Source organism: Ptychodera flava, chromosome 13 (assembly GCF_041260155.1).
Source record: "Ptychodera flava strain L36383 chromosome 13, AS_Pfla_20210202, whole genome shotgun sequence".
Classification (NCBI taxonomy): Eukaryota; Metazoa; Hemichordata; class Enteropneusta; family Ptychoderidae; genus Ptychodera; species Ptychodera flava.
In genome coordinates, this window is record NC_091940.1 from 21,615,190 (window position 1) to 21,635,053 (window position 19,864).

The 19,864-nt window shown below is 37.6% G+C and overlaps 2 protein-coding genes across 3 annotated transcripts; both read left to right on the forward strand.

The window, feature by feature from the left end:
• The first annotated feature begins 6,181 nt into the window (after positions 1-6,181).
• LOC139147812 (beta-alanyl-dopamine/carcinine hydrolase-like) lies at positions 6,182-13,087 on the forward strand. Its single transcript, XM_070719020.1, has 9 exons — positions 6,182-6,335; positions 7,023-7,161; positions 8,058-8,255; positions 8,672-8,812; positions 9,201-9,420; positions 9,876-9,975; positions 10,264-10,419; positions 11,419-11,606; positions 12,301-13,087. Exons 1-9 carry the CDS (start codon positions 6,316-6,318, stop codon positions 12,396-12,398), a joined length of 1,260 nt encoding a protein of 419 aa, XP_070575121.1. The 5' UTR covers positions 6,182-6,315; the 3' UTR covers positions 12,399-13,087.
• A 286-nt stretch (positions 13,088-13,373) lies between these two features.
• LOC139147813 (beta-alanyl-dopamine/carcinine hydrolase-like) lies at positions 13,374-19,702 on the forward strand. Of its 2 annotated transcripts, XR_011555803.1 has the most exons (10): positions 13,374-13,498; positions 14,280-14,415; positions 15,083-15,280; positions 15,603-15,743; positions 16,002-16,221; positions 16,668-16,767; positions 17,438-17,593; positions 18,460-18,647; positions 19,026-19,200; positions 19,256-19,702. XR_011555803.1 is itself a non-coding variant. In XM_070719021.1 (9 exons), the coding sequence occupies exons 1-9, from the start codon at positions 13,479-13,481 to the stop codon at positions 19,121-19,123; spliced, it is 1,257 nt and encodes a 418-aa protein (XP_070575122.1). In that variant the 5' UTR covers positions 13,374-13,478; the 3' UTR covers positions 19,124-19,244. The 2 variants fall into 2 exon arrangements, 1 of the variants encoding a protein (XP_070575122.1); XM_070719021.1 differs by lacking the exon at positions 19,256-19,702 and having other exon boundaries at positions 19,026-19,244.
• The last annotated feature ends 162 nt before the right edge of the window (positions 19,703-19,864 follow it).

Here is a 19,864-nt window from a genome sequence, read left to right on the forward strand (position 1 = left end):
AGGCCCCTTAAGCTACCGAATCTTATTCAAACCCTCTATCGCGATGTCGCATGTCGGACAATTCCAGTCGTACAGGGCTACGTTTCCAGGTTTGCTTGTTCTTCCCTGTTCTCGTTCTCTGTAGAAAGGCGAATATTAGCAAATTGTAACAGAAAACAACAAGTAGGGGTGAAATGTCACCAACTTCACATCAAATTGAAACAGTTCCCAGCAGAATCAATAAAGGCTTCGAGAGAGGGCGCTCCGATATGATTGTGTCAGCGAGCACTGCAGCATCTCAATACCCCTTGGAGACCCTGGAAAAGCAGGAACAACCTTGGGGATGGGAGGGGAGAGGAGGTGTACTCAAAATATTTTTATACGGGGAATATCCCAAGTTGAAAACGTCTACCCATTAAAAAAATGACCTGTTGATAGGATTTTCTACTCAATTTGAGGAATCTTTACGGTTATTGAATTACATGTGAAGGTAAAGTATGGGAAAATTTCAAATATTATCGACCCATGTTAAGTATGTGAAACGCTGACTCATGTTCAGGCATTTTTGTGAAATAAGTGACCCACTCAGGCGGCAGATACACATCTTTATATGGGGGAACAGGGGCGGGGTCCGGTGTATTATTGTTTAAAACATACGGGCGTTGCGCGAAAAATAGTGACCATTCAAAAGTGTTTGCATAAAAACTAGTTAGCCCCCTGTTTTCGTGGGCAAGAAACAAACAAAAAACAAACAAAAAAAGCAAAACAAAACAGTGACCCTTTCCCTACACGCCACAGTCCATGTCAACAAAATCTAATCTAATTTGATATTTGAAGTTTCAAAGAATATAATTAAACCTTTACATATAGGCTACCTTTACATATAATCTAATCAAACTTAGATCAGGTAAAAACATTTTCACCGATCCTAAACACATCTAAAATATGCAACACCGTCAACAAGCTGTCTTCCAATTGTAACAGTAGCCCAGTCAATCTTGACAAATTGACAGATTTCGTCGGTATCCAAAAAAAAACCCTCTTTCAATTTTCGACTCCCAACTCAAATTTCTAAACTGTAAGAAATCTCCCGGTTCAGATTTATTATCACCCAAATTCTTTAAGATGGCAGTCAACACTATAGCACCTTCCCTTACGTATGCATTTAACTGCTGCATTATCAAAGGTCAGTTTCCATCTTTATGGAAATTGGCTCGTGTTAGTCCAATCCATAAAAAGGTCCAATAGACGAACCTGGTAACTACAAGCAAATAAGTGTACTTCCTGTACTTTTCAAATTTCTTGAACGCCATATTCACAATCACCTTGTAAAATTCTTTTCTTTTCTAACCAATCTGGATTTCGCGCGAAACACTCTTGTGAAAGTACACTTGTTGGTTTGGTCAACTCATGGACTAAAGAAATCGATCGTGGAAACATCATTGGTTCAGCATTTTTAGACCTGAGCAAAGCGTCAATTGCTGTAATGTTTACATACATCTACAGTTTGGCCTGTAATTGTACAGAGAGCGCTTTTATCGTTTGTAGAGAAACTTGCTACAGCCTATGTGTCAATATGGCTATCCATAAAACCCCGGCTCTCTCCAACCTAGCTGTAATCTCTGTCCAGTCCCAATTGCGGTAAAACACAAAGAGGGAAATGGACACTAAAGAGAATGTGACAGAGACAATAGGTCTGAAGTTTTAAAGCTTCTTTGCGGGGAAATGGTCTTAAAGTTTGCCACCCGACTTAAATGGAGGCTTATTTATTTATTTATTTATTTATTTATTTATTTATTTATTTATTTATTTATTTACTTATAGCGTTCAACGAACGACAGGCATTATCATTTAGAAAGTACAGTAAGCTTCAATTATTACAAATAACTAAGAATAAAGAACATTTGATGGATAATCGGGTTTGTCGATTGGGAATGTATATTTATGGAGGGATGGGAATAATTAGCAGCTATATTGCGGGCCTGGAGAGGGCGCACCACGAGTTTCCAGTCGTGAAGAAGAACGATGGAACGATAAGGGAGCCTTCAGTAATTACAGGGGGGGGCGGGGGAATTGGGGGGAGGGTCACTTTTTAGAAAACAGTTCAAGGGGGAGGGTCACTTTTTATAAACCTATCTTGGGGGAGGGTCACTTTTGACAGAAGCTGATATTATGGCCAAAACTTTGATTGTCCGTGTGATATTTCCTGAATAGGAAATCACCAACAAAATACGCACACACTTATAGACCGCCATGCATAGTAAATTGACATTTGGTGAGATTCCAAAATCAAATTTCTTACACAACCATAGACTTGTAACCACTCTAGTCTAATCAAGAACGATAATGTTAATAATCAAGCATACATAAATGTACAGATTTATCTAATTTTGTACTGAAAAAAAATTATTCATAGTTTCATCATAGACCCCTATGCATAGTGAATCGACATTTTGGTGAAATTCCAAAATCAAATTTCTTGCACAACCATGAACTTGTAACCATTCTAGTCTTATCAAGAACAATAATGTGAATAATCAAGCATACATAAATGCACAGATTTATCTAATTTTGTACTGAAAAAAAATTATTCATAGTTTCGTCATAGACCCCAATGCATAGTGAATCGACATTTTGGTGAAATTCCAAAATCAAATTTCTTGCACAACCATGGACTTGTTACCACTCTTGTCTTATCAAGAACAATAATGTGAATAATCAAGCATGCATAAATGCACAGATTTATCTAATTTTGTACTGAAAAAAAATTATTCATAGTTTCATCATAGACCCCAATGCATAGTGAATCGACATTTCAGTGAAATTCCAAAATCAAATTTCTTACACAATCATATTTTTGTAACCATTCTAGTCTAATCAAGAACGATAATTTCAATAATCAAGCATACATAAATGCACAGATTTATCTAATTTTGTACTGAAAAAAAATATTCATAGTTTCATCATAGACCCCTATGCATAGTGAATCGACATTTTGGTGAAATTCCAAAATCAAATTTCTTGCACAACCATGAACTTGTAACCACTCTAGTCTTATCAAGAACAATAATGTGAATAATCAAGCATACATAAATGCACAGATTTATCTAATTTTGTACTGAAAAAAAAATATTCATAGTTTCATCATAGACCCCAATGCATAGTGAATCGACATTTTGGTGAAATTCCAAAATCAAATTTCTTGCACAACCATGGACTTGTTACCACTCTTGTCTTATCAAGAACAATAATGTGAATAATCAAGCATGCATAAATGCACAGATTTATCTAATTTTGTACTGAAAAAAAATTATTCATAGTTTCATCATAGACCCCAATGCATAGTGAATCGACATTTCAGTGAAATTCCAAAATCAAATTTCTTACACAACCATGGACTTGTAACCAATGTAGTCTAATCAAGAACAATAATCTAAATAATCAAGCATGCATAAATGCACAGATTTATCTAATTTTGTACTGAAAAAAATTATTCATAGTTTCATCATAGACCCCAATGCATAGTGTATTGAATGACATTTGGTGAAATTCCAAAAACAAATTTCTTACACAACCATAGATTTGTAACCACTCTAGTCTAATCAAGAAAATTAATATCAATAATCAAGAGTACAGAAATGCAAAGATTTACCTATTTTTGTATTGGAAAAAAACTATTCATAATTTCATCATAAACACCATGGATAGTGAACCGACTTTTTAGATGAAATTCCAAAATCAAATTTCTTGCACAACCATGGACTTGTTACCACTCTTGTCTTATCAAGAACAATAATGTGAATAATCAAACATGCATAAATGCACAGATTTATCTAATTTTGTACTGAAAAAAAATTATTCATAGTTTCGTCATAGACCCCAATGCATAGTGAATCGACATTTCAGTGAAATTCCAAAATCAAATTTCTTACACAACCATGGACTTGTAACCACTGTATTCTAATCAAGAACAATAATCTAAATAATCAAGCATGCATAAATGCACAGATTTATCTAATTTTGTACTGAAAAAAATTATTCATAGTTTCATCATAGACCCCAATGCATAGTGTATTGAATGACATTTGGTGAAATTCCAAAAACAAATTTCTTACACAACCATAGATTTGTAACCACTCTAGTCTAATCAAGAAAATTATATCAATAATCAAGAGTACAGAAATGCAAAGATTTACCTATTTTTGTATTGGAAAAAAAACTATTCATAATTTCATCATAAACACCATGGATAGTGAACCGACTTTTTAGATGAAATTCCAAAATCAAATTTCTTGCACAACCATGGACTTGTTACCACTCTTGTCTTATCAAGAACAATAATGTGAATAATCAAACATGCATAAATGCACAGATTTATCTAATTTTGTACTGAAAAAAAATTATTCATAGTTTCGTCATAGACCCCAATGCATAGTGAATCGACATTTCAGTGAAATTCCAAAATCAAATTTCTACACAACCATGGACTTGTAACCAATGTATTCTAATCAAGAACAATAATCTAAATAATCAAGCATGCATAAATGCACAGATTTATCTAATTTTGTACTGAAAAAAAATTATTCATAGTTTCATCATAGACCCCAATGCATAGTGTATTGAATGACATTTGGTGAAATTCCAAAATCAAATTTCTTACACAACCATAGATTGTAACCACTCTAGTCTAATCAAGAAAATTAATATCAATAATCAAGAGTACAGAAATGCAAAGATTTACCTTTTTTGTATTGGAAAAAACTATTCATAATTTCATCATAAACACCATGGATAGTGAACCGACTTTTTAGATGAAATTCAGAAATCAATTTCTTGTACACAAATGTTCATTTTACTTCCCTATTCAAGCAAAGTACATTTAAATACATTATCAAACATGTATAAAATACAGATATAGCATGTTTTGTGGGGGCAAATTGTCAATAATTTGCCTGATAGACTCCATGTATTATGATTTGATATTTTTGGATGAAGCACTAAATCAGCTACATCTTGCCTTCTTATAGTTGCACAAAATATGGTGACCCTCCCTAAACTGTATGAAATACCATATCTCTTGAAAAATTCTTGCGTGATAAATTGCGACTGTCCCTCCAAAAACACCAGCCCTCCCCTCTGTAATTTGTCCTAACATAACAATTGAACCAATTGTTATGTAAATTAGCTGATACTGTTTTATTTATTCCCGGGGAGAATACCGCAGTGATGGGGGGGGGGGGGTGGGGAGGGTCAAGTTTTAGAATGTCAGACAAGGGGGAGGGTCACATCTTAGACAGGAGGATTGGAGGTAGGGTCACATTTTACGGTACAGGTGTTCGCGAAATTCCCCGGCCCACCCCCCCTGTAATTACTGAAGGCTCCCTAAGAACCCCTGGACTGAAAAGGAGAGGGATTTCTTGCAGGACGACAAATGAGAACAGCCTTCATTTCTCCCTCAAAAGTTTTGTTGTTTCGAAATAACTTGGAATAGCTGTAGACAATCGGAAACACCTCGCTCTGTCAACATTTCCAGCAGGGACAGCCAACCCGCCAGTTTTAAGAAATTGTAACTACCCCACATAAATTTAATTTATGTGTACAAGTCTAATAATATGACTTGCCTCCAATCGTTTGGCTTGTCTCGCCAGAGCAGTTACTGTCCGGCCAAGCAAGGCGTCCACGCAACTCTCTAAGCACCATCCTACGACCCAGCCTGACATTCTGCTGGAAGTTCATTCCTTCAGTCTATTCTGTTTTGATATTTATATGCCGACATTTATATGCCGACCGACTTGAAGCGAGTCTACTTATAAATGTATTTTGAACAAAGATAACTTTTGGAGGGAAGATATTAGCTTCTCGTAACTACTGTCCTCGTCTGCTATGATTTGAAAAAATGTCTTTCCTCGTTTAGTCAATCGAATGAGCAAGTGCATCTGATCTACGACCTTTATACTGCCTGGCAAAATATACCTAAATGTCCTTTTAAGTTACTTAGTTGTGATACGTTGTGCTTGAATCACGTGTTTCAATTTCATATTTGTTATCATTTTTCACCACGATGGTTTTGCTGCCACTATCTAGATACTTTGTTTGACGTTACTGCAGTTATGGTTACAGCGACATAACATTCATTAACTAGTGGTTGTTGCAGCTGCTGCTGAGGTTACACCCATCACGAACTTCGTCCCTGGTGTACGTACGACCTTTGAACCTTGTCTCTCTTCTATGTCGAACCAATTTTCTACACTGCAGAACGCTACAAGTTGCAGTTTGCTGTTCGTGTTTGCTGTTACGTCCTTGTGAGTTTGCCAAACTTGCCCATGATCGACCGCGATGACAGCACAAGATAGCACGTAAGTGTTGTGGAACTTTTGGACAATATTTTATGGTTTGCAATGGTACATCTGAGTGTGACACCACTACACACACCTACACAAGATCACGATCATAGCACACAGGTCAATTGAGAATGTTCGAATTTCAAAGGAAAATACTTTATGACGACCACAAGTTACCACGTTATAAAGCTCGACTTTGTGCTTATCGTTGACCATTTTGATATGAACACATACATGACCCTATATTTTTCATTTAGACTCAATCGTCCGGCATTGCTATAATACCGGTGTAAAGGTCAACAAAGCAAACAATACTTTGTTAAATATTACATATTGGCCCCGCTGTCTTTCGCCAGATGACTCGGACTATTTACAGAGAAATGCGCATCAAATAATTTGAATGTTTGTCAAAATTCAATGTATAAGTTTAGTACATGAAATCCTGTAAGTGTTCTCTGTGTTTGTACTTGTCAACCAAAGTCTTTCTTTGTTAATGCATGAAAACAGGTTCAACGTGTATATTTACGACGGAACTTTATTTGCTGCATGGATTGGTCCTGAGAAAGTATATAAATGAAGTGAAAAGCCTTATGGCAGAAATTATTTTGTTTGTCTGGTTCATATCTTTACATCTATCCTTTGTTGCTCTCTCTCTCTCTCTCTCTCTCTCTCTCTCTCTCTCTCTCTCTCTCTCATTTGCAGGTCCGAAAGTACCAGTTTTGGAAGACGTTTCACATTTCTTATCCTTTCTTTGACCTTGTTCGGTGCAAGGTCATGTTGCTGTGATGGCATACCGGTATTCAAAGTCCAGGGAAAACACTACGATGTGGGCTATAAGATTGTGAGTGGATCATGGTATATTCTAGAAATCAAATAAGTTAAAACAAATGATATCACAAACAATGATTAATCGTCACGAAACAAGAGGCATGTAATACATTTATAGTTTTATTAGTACAACTATTTCAGGGTTTGCTGCACCGCAACTCAGCCAACCGTTTGAGACGTCGACTAATTGGCCACGTGGTAAGACCGTTATCACCCCGAAAAGACCAGTCGATACAAAACGCGTTGGGATATAGGTCTCTGAAAACTGAAACTAATAGGTGAAGAAACAGTAGACAGGTGCGGATTTAAACGGGTATAAGCGGCTGATTCTTATATGACTATCAAGGCAGGCAAATTACAATTTCTCGGATCTCGGTTGATGTAAGATTTTCCGAAGTTCACCACGCTGGGTTTCACTTTTCGAGAATCGTATTACAGCGCACAGCGCAAAGTGCTTTCGATCTATCGAGAGATCAAAGCGATACATTGAAAGGACATGTGGGCTTGCTGCTCGTTTTCCTGCAGTCTAAATTTGAACTCGTATCGGTGCCCCTTGAAACATTTGGGATTGCAGTTTTATAATGCAAGAGATATATCGAGCCTTGGGAAAAATTCCAGTCTCGTTTCTGCAGAAGATGCCTGACAATTGTGTTCCTTCAGGTTGTTCTAGATCTTTCTTGTAAGATCTGCCTTGTTGAATGGGTTGCAAGTTTTTCCCAATCTCACAACGTATACCATGTACTGTGCATTCGGAGGAAAACATTTAGTCATTGCAGTATCTTCCTTAGTAATATTGAATTACTAATATGGTAATTATTTAATTCCTGGGTCTGTTGATTGACCCTACCTTAGATTACCACTAACGTCATATACTGCAATGTGTGTACAATTCACCGTGTTCTATTTCAGGGGCAACAGTTTCGCAAGGAATTACAAAACCTTTATTTCAACTTTGAGATCCTCTTTGACGAGCTGATACCGTTTTATCAAACTGATGAAGGGTACGATATTTTCACCGAATATTTGGAAATTGTGAACGAAACCTACCCTGGATATCTAGATGAACTGTACGGAATATCAGCTGGTGCCTTTGTGCCTTTCGACAGGGTAAGATACCACGTGACTGGGACCGACCAATAGTTGTCGCTGAGAGAGAGAGAGAGAGAGAGAGAGAGAGAGAGAGAGAGAGAGAGAGAGAGAGAGAGAGAGAGAGAGAGAGAGAGAGAGAGAGAGAGAGAGACAAGATGATCTCATTGAGGTAACGTTAAAGCGTGACAATATCGCAGATACAATATAATTTCGGATTTTCAAAAACTAGGCAAGCTTTTCTGGTTCAAGAGCTTTAAAATGAATTACTGAATATCTGTCCTCGAGGCGCATTCTACCTTAAATCGAAGTCTGGCACAAGCTAAAGTTTCTTTTTCTGTACACCTTGGTGAACGATGACATCAGAAGAAGACATCAGTGAAAGCAAAACTCTTCCTTATTCATGAGTTGTTTTCTATCTTCACACTGATTTGCAGATCTTTCTCATGCACATACGACCAGAAGTCGAACTTTTGCTCCAACAACAGCGCCCGCAACACCCCAGAAATCTTACCATGACGTCATCCTGCAGTGACGTCATGCTAAATTACAAGGACATTGCCACTGGTCAACAATACGTAGGTTCATCCTGTAATCTGTTTGCAACCAGAGATATATTATACAAATCATTATTAATCAGTAATTAATGTCCGAGATTTCTAGTGTTGATATTCATAACAGTTGACGTCTTGCAATGTTATTGTGGAGTCTTCGGCTGTAGTTGTGAAATTAATATTTCCATGTTACGTCAGTGCAATTTAGATGTCTTTATAGGACAAAACAATACTCAGTTATGATATGAAATATATGCCTAATCCATTGCAGAATAACCAATCGGATTGTTTCAATTTATGTTTGTTCAGCTTAAATTATTAGTGTTAAATATTTTATTTTGCCATCGCCTTTATAATTTTTTTTGCTGTTTTACTCCCCATTATCATTCATTGATTTCACCACTAATTTCAGACCCTTCATGCTCATAACGAAGACACTGACACAATCAACAAAGGCCAGGCTTTCATTCTCCAAGTTTTGATTACCGACGATGAGGGCGCAGTCAAAGAAAATTTCACCGTGCTCTCGTACGCCGGACAAGTCTTCGGAGTGTTTCTCGGGTTCAACATGCATGGCCTGACTTTTTCAGCGAATTCACTCTTTCCGAAGAGCACACAACGGAACAAAACACGTGAGTTTCCACCAGTCGAATTGCAATAAAAGTTCAAACCCTTTTCATAGCCAGGTTGATGTTCATAAGGTTGACAGGTTGACAGTAATCTGCATTACTGTCTGAGGGGCCGTGGACAACTTAAAAGCGGTCATCAGAGACCCCACTCATTGTGGTGGTGGTGGTTGTGGTGGTGCTGGTGGGGGTCCTATTATCACAAATTTGCGCAAAGTATAATTTTGCAACGGAATTCGTTTATATACGGTACATGATACCTGCATTCAGATTTGGTCTCGAAAATTTTGTCATTCAAAATCCTGTCAGGTGGTTTAACTGCCAAGTTGACAAAATAGTCAGCAAGTTAATGTGTTTCAGGCAAGTTCAAATCGATTTTCCCACTTTCAAAATGACCGAAAATAAACTATACCACAATTGCTTCAATTTTCCAATGACAACATACCGTCCTTGCTTTTCAGCTATTTTATTTATGTCACGTGCAGCATTTGCTGCAAAAACAGTGGACGAAGCAATGTCTGTGGTCTTGCATGATAAGTATGGCGCTGCAACAGGGTTCAGGTGAGTGTGGTTTTGTACTGGTGGTGGGTGGGCAAGAAAGTGATTGAATACAACATACTTTAATTTTATAAATTAATGGTATCATACCGGCATGGCAGTCTATGTACTAGAATAGTCAAGAGATTGAAAGTAAGCTTGGTTGTAGTTCCCATTACGTCAGTGTGTGCCGAATTGAAGATTTTTCACACATATTGTCGTTAAACGAACATTTCCAAATCTTTGCCTTTTTGTGAATTATACTTCCTTTATACACGTAAATTATATTTACACAAGCTGCCTGTTTTTCAGTGTCAATGTCGGAGCAATGTCACGAAGTAAAGACAATCTCACGTTGATGAACATTGAAGTGTCACCAGATGCAACGAAGGGTAAAACTCGATGGACTAACGTCACAATACCGGTTATGAACAACAACAAAGATGGCAGCTACTACCATTTTAACATGTAAGAATTCCTATTAGAGTGTATCAATAAATATATGCGTGTTGTTAGCACATGACTTAACACGTCGAAGTAGAAAATTGTGAAAACGAAAAATAACAAACAGAGACAACCGGAACAAATTTTACGGCCTCAAAAGGTATGAAACTTCTTTATCGTTTGTATCCTTTATCGTTCATGGCTTTATCGATAGTTTATCCGACTTGCATTTTACGACGGTTAGCCTTAAATGCGAACCTTAAGCTGAAATATAAGTTTAAGCTTGCAATGAAACTACTTGCGCAGGTGACCTTGTAAATCATACGGAATAAAGGATCATAAAGATCGTTCATTACCACTGAAACCACATTTACTGGCCTTGCAATAAGATAGATACAATGATTATGAATTATATGTAAACTATACAAGACTTGGTATTAACAAAGTCGCGAACGGGAAAGCCAAAATATAGCTGCTATGGTTATTCCCGTGAATTAGTGATGTTACTCCTGGGAAAGTTAAGTGGGGCTAACAGTTCATGAAAAAACGAAAATATACAGTATATCAGATGCATATATTTGAATTGCAAATACCTAAAAATCTTTCGGGCAGTTGATAAAATTGAAACAGGGTGTTAGGAGTACAGCACATATGGTGAAAATAACTACATAAATACACTGACTATTAATAATAAAAACTCTCAGTTTAATTCCTCGGTGATCCAAAGAAAACTGCCAAAAGCTTTGTCTTTTCCTCTGTAAATAGATTCGGTAATTATGGACCTTGTTTCATAATGATGTTCAGGAAATTAAAAGTAATAACTGAAATTCCTTGGTAGCCTGCTTTTGATAAGATCGTGAATAAAAACACATATATGAAAGCGAATTGGCTGTAAATATTGAGAATATCTATGGAAGTAAAAAGTAATGAAACAAAATTATTCAAATCAAATCAATGCAAGAATAGTGTCTCTTTGCTTCATTTAAACTCCTCGATGTGACACACATATGGTTTTGTTGAAAGGTACAAAAACTCCGCGGTTGCGCAGTACGACGACCCAAGCTCAGAACATCGACAGGCAAGAGCCAATCAGCTGCCAGTACCGAAGGATCTGACCGGAATCCTGGACATACTGGGTGATACCAAGGATAAGAACTATCCATTGTACAGGACTGGCTCTGAAAAGGACCCTATCGCAACAGTTGCCACAGGTGAAGTTTTAAATCTTTCATGTGTGCAAAATATTGATGATCGTAAAGTCTCTCTCCAATCCGATCGATGGTGAAGGGATTTGTAGAGATGACACCGAGTAAAATTCAAATGCATTTCTTCAATTAACTCGACTTCTCGTGGATTTTAAGAAAGGCAAATAAATAAATGCATAAACAAATGAATGAATAAGAATATCACTAGATATTTAGTGTACCAGATCAGTGGATGATAATATCAACGGTCATCTCCTCGCTCCAGCTTGTCTACGCAAAGTAGACTGGCCCCTGTCGCTTGGCTTTTTCCGGCAGCAGCTACTGGCTTGCCTATGCCCGTCGCGTTTACCCCATGATCTACGCAGTAGCTTATCACTAACGCGACAGTATTCTGTAGTTTATTCCTTCGATTTACTCTGTTTTGATATTTATATTCCCACAGACTTGGAGCAAATCTAAGGTCAAAATTAAAATATGAAGATGCAAGCTGACACCCAGAGTGTTAAAATAATACAAACCGATTAACTCGACTTCTTGTGGATTTGAAGAAAGACAAATAAATAAATAAATTAATTAATTAATTAAATTAATAAAACTCTCTTCGTCCAGCGCATGCAGTGACGATGGTTTAGTCATTGCACCTCACCTTTTATCTTAGTTCATGTTGTTTACAAAAAACTTAATGCTTTTCATTTTACAGGTGTATTTGATTTGATAAAAGGTACGTGGTCTCTGTACGATGACAATCCAAAGACGAGCCAAGGGCCAGTATTAGTGTTTCAGCTACCGACCCAATAGACATCGACAAGCAGCCTTTTTGAACAAAGGGACTTAAGAAGTGTTTGTAGCAGTGGCAATACCACAGATGACATGCTTTAAGTTACTGAGACGTTTTGGCATAAGATGTCAAGATCGGAGCAAGCCTATAGGTCTGCTGTGTGAGCAAAAACTATATTTTTCGGGACAAAAAAGCAATTTTTACTAACCTCAAAGACAGTGAATAAAACTTGGTTAATTCGAGGTTGTAAATTCAATTGAAAATAACCAGGAGTCTGTCTTTATACAAGCTTGCATAAATCCAGCCATCATTATTTGCCATACTTTACTTTAGAGTTGTGATGTTACAGTACTACCGGTATAGACCCTTTGAACATAAGAAACCGAACAAAAACAGATTCATATCGAATTTTCTAAAAACTCTGAAGAACTTCGGGTCACACTCTTCATGTGTTAGAAATTGCTTCTCATTCGAGGTTGCAATTAATATCAACATACCACTCAGAAAATATCGAATCATGCCAAGGATGTAGCACAACATTATGCAAAGTATGCGTCTATTTTTCTTCAGCCCTTCCAATTTGACTCGAGGAACATTGCCAATATGCTTGTGCATTGATTTTACAGTCTGAGACTAGATGACGCTGTACCAGCGATTTTCTGTGTGGCTTTTCTGATAATAAATCTTACTTCATACCTTGGACTTAAAATGTATGCGCAGTTATGGATTTATATAAAATTGCACCTTTTATGCCTCATACACATGACTTTATACAATGTTGTGAGCTTCTAAAACTTTTGAAATTGTGACATGTTAACGTCGGCATGAAAATTGTACGTTTTGGTGTTACGGACAGCTGTCATGTAATTTGCTCTTATCCTAATAACTCTTTCGTTGACGGGACAAGTTTTGCGTCCGCGTACAATTTTTTAAATGTCATAGTGAACACTTTCATCCCATTTCTTTGCGATTGGTTCATGACCTCTGAACCTTAGACGCAGAGTCGACATTTAAATCAATTGTCCTGAATGTCGGCGGTCTGTTAGACCGTCTTGTTAAAACCCGTTGTCGTTCTTCGCAGTCAAGACAGACCGACCAAGATGGTAGCAGGGAACAGCACGTAAGAATCACGTAGAATTGGGTTATTCCATCACAGACCACAGTTTGTACGTGTGAGAAATATTCACCGAGCGTATGTAAAGCGGTGTACTTTTCCGACGCAGCTACGCCTAACTGTACACAACATAACCTGTGACAATAATAAGCATCAATCCTTCAACATCACTGCATGGCGTCTAAATATTTCAGTCTACACAACTACGTTTTTTTCATGACCAATTTTTATTCTATTTCAATCAGGCTGACACTGAGTCCACGGAAGTAGAGATGAGAAGCAAAGGCGACAATTTCCCTTGCGTATACGCCATTGCTTTGACCTACGAGTAAAGGTTAAAAGCTGCAAAGTTAAACATTAATAGTTAAGCACGCCATGATGTTACAAATATATAGGTCATTTTTTATCACATATTTGGAATGTTTACAATTTAATTCTAAATCTGAGATTTAGGCGTAGAGTCAAACTATAGTATACCCTGACTTCGATGTGTTTGTTACTTCCATACCTGTCATATTGAAGACAGTGAGAGGAAATACAGATATTTTGTGAATTTGGAGAAGACTTATGTGTTTCCAGAGAAAACTTAAAGTTTGGTAAACAAAACGGCAAAAGCTTCATTGATGGCCAAGTAAAGTGGTGGTCGAAACAGAAAATGAATTATTTGGATAACTGTGATTTGTGATTTGATGGTTTAAGAACATGATACAGACTATAGTTCGTGCGTCATCGATTTTCGTCGTGACCATTGTTCTTCAAGTTCCTCCACATTTTGATCATCTTCCAGGTCACCAGTTGCCAGTTTTGGAAAACGTTTCACTCTCCTAATCTTGTCTGCAGCCTGGTTTTGTGCAAGGTGCGACTGTGATGGAATACCTGTATTCCAAGTTCAGGGAAAACACTACGATGTTGGATATAAAATCGTGAGTAAATACCATATTTCACTGACGGCGAGCGCGAAACCACAACTAAACGCTGCATTCGCATGCAAAACACCCAACTCCACGACTTGCTTTGTAAATGATCACATAGCTCCAGGGAACAAACAATACGGAAATAACACTGCGTTCACTGTAAAAGTTACACTGCATTTTTGAAAATTTTGTACCATTTTTGAATAAACAATGAAGGGAAACTGCCCTCTTATAATGCTGGTCTTCCACAATAATGATCTATAGCTTCTACCAGTATGACGCTAGCAAAAGATAGCGTTTACCATGGCATATAGGAAGGTCTGTATACCTTGTCGTCTGCACTCTTCATGATCATATGAGAATGCTCTTGCGACAACTCTACAGACATCACACGACGCGATCAAATCAGCCGCGATGGTATACTGAAGCATTATAGCTAAAGAACATTAGTACAGGTGCTACGGAAATAATTACGACTCCGAGTGTGGATAAATCTGGTGTGTTCGTCAGCTGATTACAGGACTCATACATAATGAATGATTCTGGTTTCTTCCTAAAATCGAAATCAACTTTCTTTCAAAAGCAAATGAACAGAGTCATGTATATGGTCAATTATCCCTCCATATATCTTAAGCTTGAAGATACGCTTTATTCACCTCTAATCTTTTCCTTTTAGGGTCAACAATTTCGCAAAGAATTCCAGGACTTTTATTTCAACTTCGAAGTGCTCTTTGACGAACTGATACCGTTTTACCAAACTGACGAGGGCTACGATATTTTTACCGAGTATTTGGAAATTGTGAATGAAACATATCCGGGGTACTTGGATGAGCTGTACGGTGTATCTGATGGTGCTATTATACCATTTGAGAGGGTAAGTGACCAACGACCATACAGTGTCCTCTGAGTCGTGTATCGCAGTGTCGAAAACAAATAAAAATTGACTTTTGCCATGTTTTTGAAAGAAATACTATTCGACAAATTACTGTTGATTCATACAGCCACAGGTCGTACCTTCACCAAAGGACTGTGATGCAGCTAAAGTTCCGTGGATTTAAACTTTATTAATTGGCTTGTACTCTTTGGACTCGTAAATCACTCGGTTGTTCACAGAAAGACATTCTTTGGATGAACCTTCTACGACATTTCCCTGCAAGTTACTTATGAACCAGGCTTGTCCAATATTTTACGCACAGGTGTTTCTAATGCACATCAGACCAGAAGTCGAACTCATTCTCAAGCAACAAAGTCGCCACCACTCGGAAAATGCTACACTGACGTCATCGTGCAGTGACATCTTGCTGAACTACAAAGACAATTCTACGGGACAACAATACGTAAGAAGTGTTTTGCCTCATTATCGTGTGTTTGTCGTTCGCAAGAATCAGAGCGAAAACCTGTTGGCGGCAGAAGAACAAAATGATTTTGAATATGTTTAGTATACACATTCAACTAACTTCTCTTCAAAGTGAAATAATTCCATACCCTAAAACTAGTTATTGCTCATAAAAGGGTGAAATTCGAAAGCGAGACAAAAACTCATGATTCTGACATCTTTCTCGCAAAATGTGATTTCCGAAAAATACTGTTTTCAGACCCTGCATGCCCATAATGAAGATGGTGATACCGTGATGAATGGCCACACTTTCGTCCTCCAAGCAGTGATCACTGATGATGATGGCAGTGTCAAGGAAAATTTCACGATGCTGTCCTATGCAGGGCAAGTGCTGGGCACGTATGTCGGCTTCAATATGTATGGTCTGACCTTTTCAGCAAACTCTCTCTTCCCTAAGAACGTCCAGAGGAACAAAACACGTGAGTTTTCATCAGCTTCGCTTTAACTTGCCGTGTTGCAATAGCTGGTGAATTTATGAAGCATTGTCATGACGCATTAACACGATTGGAAGTAGTTTGGGAGAATTGGATCTCAATATGCTCAAATTTCTCAATAATTTTTAGATGCCCTATGTTGCAATATTACAAATTATTCGTGTTTATTATAACCCTTTTGGTGGCCTATGGACGAAATTTTGAAAAAAAAAGCTGAAAAATCTCGATTGGGAAACAAACCATTGATGCTCGTGCAATTTACGTTCACTAATGCCGGTATGTGTTAAATTTGCTATTTGAGTGGTGTAACTTTCCACAAGGTTGCCATATTCAACTTAGAATAATAAATACAACAATATTTTTTTTTAAATGCCTATAATGTATAACCTCCCTCTGCGAAAAACTTAAATACCTTTTCTCTTTTTTTTCAGCCATATTAATTTTGGGACGCGCGGCATTTGGCGCCAAAACTTACAACGATGCAATTTCTGTAGTTGTCAATGATAAATATGGAGCTGCAAGTGGGGTCAGGTAGGGTATTCAATGAATTTCTTAGCTAGATTGTAAGGCCCAGCTCAACTGATCACTACTTTTCGAAACTGTTCATCGATACATGCAAAACCAAGCCTGGGTTTCTAAGTATCTGTATGACTTTCATACTGATGGTTGGAGATCCCGGAACTCAGAATAGTGTGCGCACGCTTTGTATTTCGCCATGTAAATCCTTATAACACGTCACGGTCGCTATGGCTTTTATCATTCACAAAGTTCCATACATACGCACAAGCATATTACAAGGAGGGAAAGGCACTTTGTTTCGGACGCACTACTTCGTTTACTATAGAAATTGTATGCGCATATCAGGCATATGCACAAAGGTTTTGACCATCTCCTCCAATTTCGCATTTTTTTCACCCTGACTATAATGTCGAGAAAACGTAAAATTTTACCCCCTGGTTTTGACTCTAACACTACTCTTGACCCCAAATAACTCATCACATTTGACCTATCACTTCGTAGAAAATGTAGTTTCGACAAAATGTTTGGCCAAAATTGTAGAATTCTGAGTCCCCTTAACGGAAAAATGTAGACTCCATTCTAGCTTGAGGTGTTCCAGGGTATAGCTTGTACCAAAGTCGGGAATGAATGTCCCCCTCCAGGGATTGCCTCGTCATAAAGCTGCACTGAGTCTCTCTTTCAGTTACTATGTCGGGACGACGTCAAGTGCAAAGGAGAAACTCAAGTTGATGAACATCGAAGTATCGCCGGATACAACAAAGGGTAAAACCAAATGGACGAACGTAACTATACCTGTTATGAACAACAACAGGGACGGCCATTACTACCATTTTAACATGTAAGAAATTTTAATGACCGAGGATTCTAAACTTGCCGTAGTGACAGGGCTTGTTCATTTTCACTCACAAGCCATGCTTAAAACATGTTATATCACAGTCGTTTAATTTGTTGAAATCATCTGACAAAATTTCAATCGACTATGATATTAAGGATGGATTTAATAACCAATCAGAGGTTTCAAAGCCACCTGACGTCAAAATGCAAAGCGCGAATAAAATTTTAGGATAACATGATTGAATTCAAGCAAACACAGTCGTTGGGTAAACAGATCGAAAACGTTCTTAAAGTAGTATGCGCCTCGGAAGTGAAAGACTTACACTTTTGCTCAAACTTTCCTTATTGGAACTTTCAATCACACTCTTATCAAATCAACAATAAAAGCCAGGAATCACCTTGAACAGTTTGGTACTAGAGAAAATTACCTAACATTTTACCAAGTTTCGAATTCAAAATGGCCGCCATCCCTGTGTTAATCCTACGGAGGAAAAATTCGATTTTCGAAAAACTAAGACGGTGAAAATTTTCGTACTCCGAGAACTTTGAAATGAGCCTCCCAAGTGGAAGATCAGGAAAGAAATGTTTAGAGTCCAAATATCTGTCCCTGACGCGCATTCTACCTTAAAAATTAAGAACCTATCATATCACGTACAAATGATGACGATGGATATATGTATGACGATGGATAATCATTTCTACAATGTCTGTGATCGGTTATGTTGACAAAATTACGATTTGCGATCCGGTGATAGTTGGTTAAAATTGCAGCTGGCGGGCTGACTGATCATAAAACACAGGCTATTGCCAGAAGTTGTACAGATGATACAGTTTAGAACTCTTCACATCAGTGAGTTATCTATGTTACAGGTACATACAATCTTCAGTAGTACAGTACGACGATACAAGCACGGATCATCGACAGGCCAGGGCTGATCAACTGCCAATACCTAAGAATCTGACTCGAATCCTGAACATACTGGGTGATACAAAAGATAGGGATTACCCACTGTATAGGACTGGTTCTGAAAAGGACCCAGTTGCAACACTCGCTACAGGTTAGTTTGGAAATGGTTATGTTATGTTGCATTTTACGGACTCTAAAATTACTCACTATCAGTGAAAGGGGAACTTTGAAATGACCTAACTTCTTTGATTGTACAAGTTAGTTTTCCGATGGTATGTTAAAATCTTTTTCGTTAAAATTGTGTTACTTTAACAATGCTTGTGGATGAAGCACATGAATGCATATCATTTGGAGTGAATACTTCTTGTATTGCGAACTCTTGAAACGCAGTCACTGAGCTTTGAGAAAAAATTACATACAAGCAACAGGTATTGAGACTTTTGTTCAGTGCAGTGAGACAGCAAATGGCACTGGGGTTTTCGTCAGGCACGTTTCATGCATGCTTTAAATATTGTTTTCACTCATACAGGAGTGTTTGATTTGGTGAATGGTACATGGTCTCTATACAACGACAATCCCAAGACAAGCCATGGACCTGTATTGGTATTTCAACTACCAACCCATTAGCAACATAGGCAGTTTTCCTAGGTCACTTCTTCACACAAGGAATGCCGCATCTTACCTAACGTTTTTATAAACAGAAGGTCCATTTATCAGGGTAGAATCCGCGCATCTTACCTGACGTTTTTATAAACAGAGGTCCATTTATCAGGGTAGAATCCGGGGGTAGGATGCACCTTGGGGACAGATATTTGGACTCTCAAACATTTAAAATGTTTGGGGGAGGGGCTCGTTTTGAAGCTAATGGAGTAAAACATGATTGGAGCTAATTTAGGATAATTGAATAGTGAGCTCATGGCGGTTTATTCTGCAAACGTAAGCTCATCTTCTTTTCTCTTTAAGCAATGGACTTGTTTTATGAGTAATTTGTAAAATTTCAGCTGTAGGGCACCTAACACTTTTGAGAAATTTGAAAAATATAGAGATCCAATTCTCCCAAATTAGTTCCAATCATGATGTAGATAAAGTTTTCACTGGCTTGGATTTGTGAAAATCGGGAATTTATTTTCTCAATAGAATTAACACAGGGATGGCAGCCATTTTGAATTTCAAATATTGGTATATATGTTTCTCTGGTACCAAAATGTCCAGAGTTAGCTTAGCTGGGAAGAGGTTATGTTTATCGAGAAGAAAGTTGCAAAGCTGAAGACAGGACAACCCTCTCCCTTTAATAAAGAGCACTTCTCTATTGATAAAGAAAATAAATAATCTTTAGCTAATATTATATGAAATTTTGTTTCCAGTCTA

What these genes read in the sequence shown, in the direction of transcription:
- LOC139147813 (XM_070719021.1), top strand. Translation starts at nt 13,479, where the DNA reads ATGGTAGCAGGGAACAGCAC. An exon ending in ACGATGTTGGATATAAAATC is followed by an intron (nt 14,416 to 15,082) that starts GTGAGTAAATAC and finishes TTTTCCTTTTAG; the next exon opens with GGTCAACAATTTCGCAAAGA. An exon ending in CTATTATACCATTTGAGAGG is followed by an intron (nt 15,281 to 15,602) that starts GTAAGTGACCAA and finishes TTTTACGCACAG; the next exon opens with GTGTTTCTAATGCACATCAG.
- LOC139147812 (XM_070719020.1), top strand. Translation starts at nt 6,316, where the DNA reads ATGACAGCACAAGATAGCAC. An exon ending in ATGACAGCACAAGATAGCAC is followed by an intron (nt 6,336 to 7,022) that starts GTAAGTGTTGTG and finishes TCTCATTTGCAG; the next exon opens with GTCCGAAAGTACCAGTTTTG. An exon ending in TATCGCAACAGTTGCCACAG is followed by an intron (nt 11,607 to 12,300) that starts GTGAAGTTTTAA and finishes TTCATTTTACAG; the next exon opens with GTGTATTTGATTTGATAAAA.